Genomic DNA, 12,305 nt, shown 5'->3' with positions numbered 1-12,305 from the left:
CGACGGCGGACGCGGCGGGCGGGCGGGAGTGGCTCGGTGTGGGTCGCTGACCTGTGGGCCAGTGGCGGACACGAGCGGACGAGAGAGGCCGAGGAGCGCGTCCGTCTGTGTCCGTTCAGACCCATTTGTGACCCAACTTTGGTCTGGATTTGGGGTTGGGGTGGACTGAAACGGACACCAGCGGACAGCTTTGTCCGTTTGGGTATTACCGCTGGGTCGTATTTACCTCAAACGGACAAAAAGCGGACCGGATGGGTCATGGATGGGTCGTGCGGTGGAGTTGGCTTTACCGCTAGGTCGTATTTTACCTCAAACAGACAAAAGCGGACCGGATGGGTCACGGATGGGTCGTGCGGTGGAGTTGGCCTAAGTTACTTGGCCAGTAATTTGAGCAGAACTACCAGCGCACTATATCAGTGATCACTGAACAGACAAATATTTAAAGGGGAAAAGATGTTCACTTAAAATAGTATGTAGACCAAGCATTGGTGCAAATAAGTGCGTCTTTCTGAAATGCTCCACCTCGTAAAGTAGCAGGAACTAGATATAAAGTACCACGAACTAGATATAAAGTACCACGAACTAGATACGGTGTTAGCAACTGATATAAAAAATGTGCGCTTAATCCGAACAAACTCTACTATATCAGAGAATGAACCGTCACATTTGCTTGCAAGTTATGTTGAAATTAGTACCATTTTTCTGTGGTCCTAGATGAAAAAATTCATCTGATTTACACTGCAGACTAATGATAATTTTATTTTGCACTACTGACTTGACTGTAAGCCTGACCGCAAAGGGGAAGAAAATATACCATGGACCAAAAATTACTCAGCACACACTGGCAAATCTAATGACAAAACGATTCGTAGTAATCGTCACGTAACACTGAGTAAACCTCGTCCCCAGGAGCAATCCTGCCACTCTTGTGCAAGAGTAAGTGCTGACAAAATTCCGGCAACGAATTCTTTGGCTTCTTGGTCGGCGCTCTGAATCGATAGCTTCAGGTGTCCATTTTCGGTCAAATATCAACTAGAGCAACAAATTTAAACGGGTAGCAGTACAACAATTGAAGCCATCATTATTATGCAACTAAGTAAAAGCCGAGGAAACATATCAACGGAATGAGTTAACCTTACTCCTCCGGATGCAGTCCCATACTCCCATGATACAATGGGACATTTTTTTTTAACTAACCAGGCAACAAGCCAACAAGAAGAGAAGCACTGGTGAAGAGGAAGCAAGCAAGAGAAGATTTTACCGTCAACTTTGGGCGTGGATCCAGCGCAGCCCATGGCGGCCGCCGATGATCAGGCGATCGGACGAGCGAGCGAATCCTCGAGGCGGAGCCGGATCTCGCCGCGGGAGCAAGCGGAGGCTCCTCCCCTGGGACTGGGAAAGGAGAGCACGGTGGATTGCAGCGGAAGCGAGACGCCGAGGATCAGCGGCAGAGCGACGAGACTCCAGGCGACAAGTCATCGTCAGGGAGAAAATGAAAGAAAAAAAGAGGAGAGCCGAGCAGAGAGAGAGAGAGGTGTCCCGCCACGTGGCCTCCCCCAACAGCCCACGTGGCCGTTCGGCCCGCGTCCACTCGCCCGCCGCCAGGTGGGCAGCGCCAGCGCCCGACACTCCCTCGAGCCAGACCCACCCGCGCCCACGGCCGCTGCCACCCGGGCCCACCTCCCGGGCACAGAGCACGCCGCACCTCCCCCCTTCCCGTCCCTTCCATCCATCGCCACGCCTCGTGTCCCCTCCGCCATTCCCCCGCCGCATCTGGAGCGACCTCCCACCGAATAAACCCCCAAAACCTAGCCGCCGTCGCCCCCGGCCGCCGCCGCCGTCGGCGCCGCCGCAGCCATGAACGCCTTCCGGTTCCTGGGGGACATGACCCACCTCTTCTCGGTCATCGTCCTCCTCCTCAAGATCTACGCCAACAAGTCATGCTCAGGTAAGCCGCGCGTCGCTAGGGTTTCGGCCGGCGCCTCGCCTCACCTTGCCCGTCGCTCACGGATCTGCGCCGCGCCGCAGGGGTGTCGAGGAAGACGCAGGAGCTGTACCTGGCGGTGTTCGTGGCGCGCTACCTCGACCTCTTCACCGACTACATCTCGCTCTACAACTCCGTCATGAAGATCGTCTTCATCACCACCTCCGCCGCCATCGTCTGGTACATGCGCCGCCACCCGCAGGTGCGCCGCACCTACGACCGGGACCAGGACACCTTCCGCCACCTCTTCCTCGTCGCCGCCGCCTTCGCGCTCGCCCTCATCTTCAACGAGCGCTTCACCCTCCGCGAGGTCATGTCGCCTCATTGACCCCTGCCTTGCGTTCTCTTCCTTGCCTTTCCGAATTGATGACGTTGCGAGATCTGCAGATTTGCTAAATCTGCAAGCTATAAGAAATTTGTGTTTTGCTGCGGTAGCTACTAGGTTCTCCAGGCTCACACTTCGTCTGTGAGAAACTGGCTGCTAGTCATGCGTGACACTGCCGTTTAACAGATCCAGCCGAGTGTGACCAGTGCGGCCGCATCGCTAAACCCATTTTGCAGTTTGATCTGCCAAATTCTAGAATAATCATGTCAATTTGCGTTTAAATATACTTAACAGAGTGTTCTGTTGCACTAGGAAAATATATGCATTACTTGGCAGTGGTTATTGTTTTGGCAAAATTATATTTAGCCCATTCGTTTGTGTGTTTGCTTATGTGCTACAGCTTATCTTATTTGTATGTGACCACCTTTTCTGAGAAACATGTCACCTTTCTTCCTGTGAGTAATTAGTAGTACAGTAGTGAAATGTGACCAAACTGTTTTAGTAATTCATTATTGTGGTGCCTGAATTTATCATAATACAGATATGCTGGGCATTTTCGATTTACCTGGAGGCAGTGGCGATTCTACCTCAGTTAGTCCTACTCCAGAGAAGCAGAAATGTCGATAACTTGACTGGACAATATGTTCTCTTTCTCGGGTATGATTTTACACCAAATGGGCTTATCTTGTACTAATGAAACCAGTTTTCATTTCATGATTCATATAACATTTGCTGTATCCTACTCCATCCGTTCCTAAATATAAGACATTTTAGAGATTCCAATATAGACTACATATGGAGCAAAATCAGTGAATCTGCACTCTAAAATATGTCTATATACATATGTATGTAGTCCGTATTGAAATGAAATCTCTAAAAGGACTTATATTTAAAAACGGAGGGAGTATATGTTTGTAAAGATATTCTCTATACAAGGTCTAAAACCATCTAGTGTTATATTGTTGACACTTCACAAGGCAAAATTAGTACTGTAGCTTTTATTTAGCTGTTTGAATGGTTAGTCAGATTATGTGCAATCAAGTGTTAAATTGTTCTTTGAATATTACCCTGAATGTTTACAGGATATTTAATTTTAATTGTTCAGGGCATAGGAGTTAAATTTAAATTAGAGCACACCTTAATTCGTGCATCCATGCTTAGTTAGTTTCTTGGGGTGCATTTGGTTAGACCTAGGTCAATCTTGAACTGAAATTTCCAAGTTTAATTAGTTGTAGCCATGTTGGTTACATTACGCTTAGCATGAACTCGCTTCGTTCGAAAATATAAGGTTCTTTTTCTGCAAAGTCAAGCTTCTATTTGTTTGACCAAGTTTACAGAGAAAAATATCAATATCTACATAACCAAATCATTATCATTAAGATTCATCATGAAATATATTTTCATATTTTATTCATTTGGTAGCTCTTGTATTTCTTTACGGAGGGAGTATTATAGAGATGTATATATTTTAATATAAAGTTAGTCAAAAGTAGAGAAGTTTAAATTTTGGAAAAATTAATACACCTTGTATTTTGGAGCGGAGGGAGTACATAGTTTATTGTAGCTAGACTTGAATTAGACCTGTGACTTGTGTAGAACTGATTTTCAATCTTGAAATAACTGATTGACTCCAAGCATCTACATGAAAATTGTGTCCCTGCATCTTCAGTTGTTTTTTCTGTTGCTACTGAAGCAATGCTTGTTTTGCAGGGCCTACCGTGCATTCTACATTCTAAACTGGATTTACCGTTATTTCACGGAGGGTCACCAAAGCAGATGGATCCGTGAGTCCATATCTTTGTTTTTTTCGCTCATGTTTCATGCTCCACGTTTTATCCCAATTACCATTTCCTGATGCCCCCGTTTCTTTCAGCCTGGATTGCTGGTTTGGTCCAAACTGGTCTATACGCAGATTTCTTCTACTACTATTTCTTGAGGTAAACTGCATAGTGTTCTTTCATGACACACATTTCTCATGCACACGCTCCTCGGCTTGTGACAAATTTTGTGGTGGCCATTGCAGTTGGAAGAACAACGTGAAGCTCGAGCTGCCTGCCTGAGCATGCTTTGTCCATGCGACAAAAAGCACACATTGCATTGCATGGGCCAGAAGTGTTATCGAAATTGAGTTGATGATATTGGCATGAAGAGAGACTCGGTGGTTCTGTAGTGGATTATCTTGGCAAAAAGCTATATTACGTTTGAGATGCTAACAGTACAATAGTAGACTAGTTCCATTTTGTACCTGGGATGGAGGATCAGCGAATCCAAATTCATTTGGCCTGTTGTTTGCCCGCTCTGTTTCACCTGCTGTAAACAACCAAACGACGTGATCTCCAGTGTTCTTGCCCCGCTTTGTGTGAACTGTTGTGACTTTGAACTATATGCGTTTTTGTTCGTCGCCGCGCTGTGCCAGAAAGCTTTGTGCTTGGCCGAGCATTACCGTCGTAATTATAAGTACCAAGTTTTTACAATGGTCGGGAATGTTTTGTTTTTCCTTTTCTGTTGGGTTGACGATTTGTGCAGGCTAAGAGCATCTACAGCTGGACTTGCAAATCCAGCCCCTCAAATGTCCGTGGACGTGCCCGGGCTTGCAAATTCAGCCCCTCAAATGTCCGCGGACGTGCCCGGGCGTGTCACCGGGCACCCCTCAAATATTGCCTTGCACGTCCAGGCACCCCTCAAATATTGCCTTGCACGTCCACATACCGTAAATTTCAATCCTTAAATCCATGCATGTCAGTCCACATATTGCCCTGCACGTCCACATACCGTAAATTCCAATCCTTAAATCCATGCATGTTAGTCTACATACCGTAAATTTCAATCCTCAAATCCATGCATGTCAATCATACGGAACAAACTGTCCGAATGCCAAAGTTCAAAACAATGTAAAGCAAATTATAGTTCAACAAATCGGACATGGCAAAGTGAAATCAATGTCCTAGCGTGATGGATGGTCTAGGATCACTGGTTGGGCGCCTGCTTTAGGCGGAATGTGTCCTGCTCTGCCTGCATCCGGACAGCCTGCATCCGCGCTGCCTCCTTCGTCTCCATCCGGGCCGCAACCACCCTCGCCGCCTCGTACTTTCTACGGTTGTTAATCTCCATCTTCTTGTCCGCAAGCCACTTGTTCGCATGCTCATCCAAGAGGGTCTCGTCTGCCAACATGACCCTCGCATGCGAGTTGCAACCTCTCCTTCTCAAGCTCTATGTCGTCAAATGTCTTGGCCTTCTTGAGCTCCCATTTGATCACGCTTGTTTTTTCTCCAACTCGATCTTCTCGCTCTCAATTTCCAGCTTCTTCTCCGCCCTCTCTCGGTCCCACTCCATCCTTTTCTTTTACATATCCAACATGAGCTTGTACCTCTCCTCCTTGTTCTCCCTCACCGAACAAATGCTTGTCCATGTGGACGACATTTTGGTAGCCGCGACATCACGGGCGACACGTGCCTTCTTCCACTTGTTTCCCATGACTTGGCGGTTGTCCTTTGGCACGGTGGCTTTTCCATTCGTCATGACAACATCGTCCTCTTCATCGTCCAACCCAATTGATTGATTCAAGCTTGATCCATCATTCCTCTTCTTGCCGGACTTGAGGTCGGCCACAAGTTGGTTCCACTTTGGCTGGCCATTCAATATGACCCTGCAATGGCTAAAAGCAAATGGCTTCTTCTCCACCTCGTGATACAAAGTGGCCGATACCGTCGTCTAGCAAACAACATATATATGAGCACGAGAATGCAAACGCAAGAAGCATATGCAATGGACGACAAGATGAGGCAATCGAGCTTACGTGAGTTGCGACTCCCATCCCACTTTGAAGGCATTTGGTCACTTATGATCAGTAGCCGACGTACTTGTTCACTTCGCCTTGAATGATCCTCCAACGATGTTGGAGAGATGCCACATTGCGGGTAGTCACGATAGGATGCGCCTTCACATACTCCTTTTGCTTGTGATACTCCTTCCAAATCTTCATCCAATAGGTGTTCCCCTTTTTCTCGGTGCCGCATATTGGATCCATCGTTGTGGCCAACCAAACTTTGTCCAACAATATGTCCTCAAATCTTGAGAATGCCGGACCTCTTGCCTTCGGCGTCTTGGTCTTCTTCTACTTGCTCGGATTGGGATCGGATGTTGTCCCAACTTTAAATGCGGTAGTGGCCTCCAATTCATACTCCATTTCGGTCGGATCTTCATTGTCATTGATCATGTTCGATAAGAACGCCTCCTACATAATTATGGTTTGCAAGCACTCATCATGAGCACAATGAACTAGTGCTCTATGCTAAAATCTGATCGGACAAGAGCAAAGAGAACGCACCGACTCTTGTTCGGTTATTCCGTCGAACATGTCGAGGGCAGCCTGAGCACTACCGGAGCGCGTGTTGATCCGCGCCCGAACAAGCTGCGGCGAGTCACACACGTCAACCGCCGGCATCTGTGTGGGTGCAAAGCTCTCCAAAATGGCCCAGTCGACGGTCGAATCATCCTCTATCCCAATGGGTCGGACGGCGTAATCCGCGTAGGCGCTCGGAGGGAAGGGGTGCGCGGACCCGCGCGCGGCGGAGGAGACAGCTGCCCCACCGCGTCCGTGTTGGAAATATGCCCTAGAGGCAATAATAAAATGGTTATTATTGTATTTCCTTGTTCATGATAATTGTCTATTATTCATGCTATAATTGTATTGAAAGGAAACTCAGATACATGTGTGGATACATAGACCACAACATGTCCCTAGTGAGCCTCTAGTTGACTAGCTCGTTGATCAACAGATGGTCATGGTTTCCTGACCATGGACATTGGATGTCATTGATAACGGGATCACATCATTAGGAGAATGATGTGATGGACAAGACCCAATCCTAAGCCTAGCACAAGATCGTGTAGTTCGTATGCTAAAGCTTTTCTAAATGTCGAGTATCTTTTCCTTAGACCATGAGATTGTGCAACTCCTGGATACCGTAGGAATGCTTTGGGTGTACCAAACGTCACAACATAACTGGGTGGCTATAAAGGTGCACTACGGGTATCTCCGAAAGTGTCTGTTGGGTTGGCACGAATTGAGACTGGAATTTGTCACTCCGTGTGACGGAGAGGTATCTCTGGGCCCACTCGGTAGGACATCATCATAATATGCACAATGTGATCAAGGAGTTGATCACGGGATGATGTGTTACGGAACGAGTAAAGAGACTTGCCGGTAACGAGATTGAACAAGGTATCGGCATACCGACGATCGAATCTCGGGCAAGTACTATACCGGTAGGCAAATGGAATTGTATACGGGATTGATTGAATCCTTGACATCGTGGTTCATCCGATGAGATCATCGTGGAACATGCCGGAGCCAACATGGGTATCCAGATCCCGCTGTTGGTTATTGGCCGGAGAGTTGTCTCGGTCATGTCTGCATGGTTCCCGAACCCGTAGGGTCTACACACTTAAGGTTCGATGACGCTAGGGTTATAGGGAAGGTATGCGCGCGGTTACCGAATGTTGTTCAGAGTCTCGGATGAGATCCCTGACGTCACGAGGAGTCCCGAAATGGTCCGGAGATGAAGATTGATATATTGGACGAAGGGTTTTGGAGTCTGGAAGTGTTCCGGAGGTACCGGGTGATGGCCAGCATGACCGAAAAGTGTTTCGGGAGCCCCGACAAGTGTTGGGGGGCTTCATGGGCCAAGGGGAGGGGGCAAACCAGCCCACTAAGGGGCTGTGCACCCCCCTCACCTATTCCCACGTGACCAGGGGGTTTGGGGCGCCCCATCTAGGGTTCCCACCTCCTGGCTTGGGGGCCAAGTCACCCAAAGGGGAGATCCCATCTGCCCTGGCCGCCGCCCCCCCAGGGGAAACCCTAGGGCGCCTCCCCCTCCCCCTTCCCCCCTATATATAGTGGAGGTTTTGGGGCTGCCCAATACATGAGTCTCTCTCTCCCAAGGCGCAGCCCTACCTCTCTCCCTCCTCGTCTCTCGTAGTGCTTGGCGAAGCCCTGCTGGAGTACCGCGCTCCTCCACCACCACCACGCCGTCGTGCTGCTGCTGGACGGAGTCTTTCCCAACCTCTCCCTCTCCCCTTGCTGGATCAAGGCACGAGAGACGTCATCGGGTTGCACGTGTGTTGAACGCGAAGGCGCCGTTGTTCGGCGCTTAGATCGGAATCAACCGCGATCTGAATCGCTACGAGTACGACTCCTTCATCCGCGTTCTTGTAACGCTTCCGCTTAGCGATCTACAAGGGTATGTAGATGCACTCCCCTTCCCCTCGTTGCTAGATTACTCCATAGATTGATCTTGGTGATGCGTAATTTTTTTTGAATTTCTGCTACGTTCCCAACAGTCCGAACCTCCCTGCGCCGCCGCTGCCGCCTCCCTCTCTCGCTTCCGACGTCGCCGCAACTTGCGGACGACATTCTCTGCCTTGCAAGTCGCAACCGACGAATTGACGCCACCGGACTACGCCTTCGTCGTGGCGGTGTAGGTCGAGCTAGACAACATCTCCTGCGGTGGATCGGAACCGGAGGTGAGGATTGGGACCAAGGGTGGAGGAAGGCGAGGGTCCGGGCACGAGAATGGTTGAAGGGCGATGGGAGGAGGAAGGGTTTTGATGGATTTGTTGCAATTTGGGGCGGGGTCGGGCTTTCAGTTCCGCGTGGCGGGCGTGCCCGGACGCCCCCATATCCACCTCATATTTGGACTTGATATAGAGGGTGCCGGTTAGCCCGATCGTATGAGGCCTTTTTAAGGAGCCCATTTGGATAAAAAAATCATGATCATACAGTGACCGGACGGCTCGCCCGGGCGTATGAAACGGCTGTAGAGCTGTGATGCATCATGTTGTGGAAGCCATTTGATCCGCATTGGTTCGTGATGCAAAATTGGGCGATCAGGCGTTGTACCGAGGACGAAATTGACCGGTACCGGACGGTACGACCGACCGGTACCTGAAGCTGGATCCGGACGACGGCGAGGTTTCTGGTCGGGCAACTATTTAGTGCGGGCAGCTCCAGTGCCTGCCCGTACATCATATCGGTGATGCATATGCAAATTGAATAATCCTTTCTTCCACATCATCAGTGCCTCCTGCTCTTCTCCCCATCGCACCAACCAACCAACGAACCTGCTAAAATCCAGCGACACTTCTGAGAGGTTTCGTTCAGTAAAATAAAACCGCGGTGAATTTTCCTCCGCCGAGGGAAAAACAACACGTCGGGTCCTCCGCTGCGCAGAGTGTTAAATCCGCACGCAGCTTCCGCGTCCCGGTCAGAGCCAGACACGCCAACCCAACCAACCCACCCGCCCCAAGTCCACCCCGCCCCGTGCAGCCGGCCGGCGACGATGTGCACCCTGGAGCAGCGCGGCCGGGTCTTCGTCCTCACCCTCACGGGCGAGGACCAGCACCGGCTCGGCCACCCGCTCATCGCCGCCATCCGCGCCGCGCTGGCCGAGGTGCTCGCCGCGGCCCAGGCCCACCCGCAGGGCCCGGGGGCCGCCCTGGTGACCGTCGCCGAGGGCCGCTTCTTCTCCAACGGGCTCGACATCGGGTGGGCGGGCGCCTCCCGCGCGCGGCTCGGGGAGCTCGTCGACGCGCTCCGCCCCGTCGCCGCCGACCTGCTGGCCCTCCCCATGCCCACCGTCGCCGCCGTCACGGGCCACGCCTCCGCCGCCGGCTTCCTCCTCGCGCTCTGCCACGACTACCGCCTCATGCGCGCCGACCGCGGCGTGCTCTACATGAGCGAGGTCGACATCGGCCTCCCCCTCCCGCCCTACTTCGTGCACGTGCTCCGCGCCAAGATCTCCCAGGCGCACGCGCTGCGGGACGTGGTGCTGCGCGGGAAGAAGCTCAAGGCGCCCGAGGCCAGGGAGATGGGCATCGTCGACGTCGTCTGCCCCGGCGCGCCCGAGACCGCCGCCGAGGCCCTCAAGCTCGCCGAGCAGCTCGCCGCCAGGAAGTGGGACGGCGCCGTGTACGCGTCGATTAGGATGTCCATGTTCCCTGATGCGTGCAGGGCCGTCGGGATCGCCGTGGAGAGCGATGAGGAGAAGAGCAGGCACTTCGCTTCCAGGCTCTGATCAGCAGAGATCGGAGGTCAGTCTCCCTCTGCAACTCTGTATCCCCAGTCTCTGTCTAGGTGTTTGCTGAACTTACTGAATAATGGAAATTGCTGTTGTCGTTACAATACAATTTGGTGAAAAAACTGCTGGTTTGGCAGATTGCGCTATTGAGCTCAAGCCAAATTATAAGTCGTACCAATATTCCCATGCTTTGGATGATAGATACCATAAGAACCTGTTTAGTTTGAGCACTACTTGTAGTACTCGAGAGTCGACAGTAGCTTCGATCTGATTGAGGTCATCACAAGGTGCAGCCAGAGGGCTCACTCTACTTGTCCTCACCATTTTGTTTTGTTTGTATAATTCCAGTTAGAGATGAAGCCTCTTCACATGTGCTAAACTAGCGTTCTGTACAGCCTTGTGAAATCTGAATACGAGTGCATTGGAGATTTATCTGTCAATTTTAGGGCTATAGTCCACTATGCTGTCCTCTTGCAGTAGTTTGTTCTGCGCAGGCAAATCCATGTTTTGAGCTGTTCCAGGGCTCCTTATTAGAACTTTTCCATGTCTAGCTGATCATTGCTTCCACTTTGGGTTTATCGAAACAACGTTCGTGAATAATAATGATGAAAACTATGATAGCAGAATATTTATCAAGATTGCATGCGCTACTGAGATTCGTTGGTCTTTCCAAATTTCTGTATGAACCTGTCTGTTTATGCTGTGGCTTCATGTATGCTTGACACATCTGATCTGGCACCAGACCTTCACAAAAAATGGGCTATTATTCTAGTACTTGTTTCTTTTCACTATTAACATGTGGCTTACATTGCTAAATAGATAAAGCGGTTTAAATCTAATAAGATGGGAGCTTCATTGTGTATGATATTTTCTGTACAATCACAAACCATGTCGGGACACAAGGTGTCGTTGCTGCTCCAAGTTGCTATTGTATGCCCTTCGACTGTGCGTCGGCCCTGCTACGTCGTGACATTAAAACGAACAATTAGAACTTCCTTCTCTGGTGATTTATAATTCTTGCATACAATCTTTCTTCAAGCTCCTGAACCAACCTGCCTTTTTCTTTCCTGCAGAGTGTCTATGTAACCTGAAATCAATCCTGGTATTCTGCACCTGTACATTGATCAGCCATCGATGTTCTGTATGAAGCACACAGTACATACTTCTGCAGACGTTGTATTTCTCTTGCTTTGGGAGTGTGAAATAAAGAGAATGCTTGTGTGTTACTGTTGGACATACTCCCTCTGTCCGGAAATACTTGTCATCAAAATGGATAAAAGGGGTTGTATCTAGACATATTTTAGTTCTAGATACATCTCTTTTTACCCATTTTGATGACAAGTATTTTCGGACGGAGGGAGTATTATTTTGTTGTTGCTGCAGTGAGATTCTCGTTTACAGAATTGACATATGACGCGCCTGAATGAATGCATCCCGTTCTTTCGTCATTTCCCTATTGAAACCATAAGAGTTTGTTTGGGTAGAAGGATATGGATTCAAAACTAGGTTTAGCTTAAGTGACCGACCTCATCCAAATATTCCCAAGGTTCTATCCAGACTGAAATGTTATAACGGTTTTGCTGAAACTCAGCTAGCTGAGTTTTAGTTATGGTCTCATTCACATACGCATTCGTTGGATCAAAAAGCGCTTAGAGATTTGTGCATGTCCCAGTGAAGTTGTCCTCGGCCTGTCTTTTTCTCGGTTGTTTGTTATCTCGTGCTGGTGGCCCGTCGCAGCCCACTAGGTCCTCCCGTCGGTGATCCAAGAAGAGGTAGCGATGCTCCTTGTTTAGTTTTCAGGGATAGCGATGTTGCCTTTTTTTTTCAGGGGTAGCGACGCTGCCTTATTTCATTATACTCCCTTCGTCCCAAAATAAGTGTCTCAACTTTGTACTAGCTCTAGTACAAATTTATACTA

General features: G+C 49.5%; 2 protein-coding genes and 1 pseudogene across 2 annotated transcripts; 2 read left to right on the top strand and 1 right to left on the bottom strand.

Annotated features, from left to right (window-relative positions):
- LOC119349128 overlaps window positions 1-1,475 on the bottom strand; it is a 4,880-nt pseudogene extending 3,405 nt beyond the window's left edge.
- Window positions 1,476-1,716: 241 nt separating this feature from the next.
- LOC119349127 (ER lumen protein-retaining receptor A-like) lies at window positions 1,717-4,705 on the top strand. The gene is made up of 6 exons (XM_037617140.1): window positions 1,717-1,948; window positions 2,029-2,294; window positions 2,851-2,966; window positions 4,020-4,093; window positions 4,183-4,246; window positions 4,333-4,705. The coding sequence occupies exons 1-6, from the start codon at window positions 1,858-1,860 to the stop codon at window positions 4,367-4,369; spliced, it is 648 nt and encodes a 215-aa protein (XP_037473037.1). The 5' UTR covers window positions 1,717-1,857; the 3' UTR covers window positions 4,370-4,705.
- Window positions 4,706-9,586: 4,881 nt separating this feature from the next.
- LOC119349126 (enoyl-CoA delta isomerase 3-like) lies at window positions 9,587-11,625 on the top strand. Its single transcript, XM_037617139.1, has 2 exons — window positions 9,587-10,400; window positions 11,461-11,625. The coding sequence occupies exon 1, from the start codon at window positions 9,650-9,652 to the stop codon at window positions 10,382-10,384; it is 735 nt and encodes a 244-aa protein (XP_037473036.1). The 5' UTR covers window positions 9,587-9,649; the 3' UTR covers window positions 10,385-10,400; window positions 11,461-11,625.
- The last annotated feature ends 680 nt before the right edge of the window (window positions 11,626-12,305 follow it).

The sequence above is a fragment of the Triticum dicoccoides genome, chromosome 1B (assembly GCF_002162155.2).
Source record: "Triticum dicoccoides isolate Atlit2015 ecotype Zavitan chromosome 1B, WEW_v2.0, whole genome shotgun sequence".
Taxonomy (NCBI): domain Eukaryota; kingdom Viridiplantae; phylum Streptophyta; class Magnoliopsida; order Poales; family Poaceae; genus Triticum; species Triticum dicoccoides.
This window is presented reverse-complemented; position numbering and strand designations above follow the sequence as displayed.

Coding starts and splice junctions, on each gene's coding strand:
- LOC119349127 (XM_037617140.1), top strand. CDS start 1,858: ATGAACGCCTTCCGGTTCCTGGGGGACATGACCCACCTCTTCTCGGTC. Junction 2,295..2,850: donor AGCGCTTCACCCTCCGCGAG/GTCATGTCGCCT, acceptor ATCATAATACAG/ATATGCTGGGCATTTTCGAT. Junction 2,967..4,019: donor CAATATGTTCTCTTTCTCGG/GTATGATTTTAC, acceptor CTTGTTTTGCAG/GGCCTACCGTGCATTCTACA.
- LOC119349126 (XM_037617139.1), top strand. CDS start 9,650: ATGTGCACCCTGGAGCAGCGCGGCCGGGTCTTCGTCCTCACCCTCACG.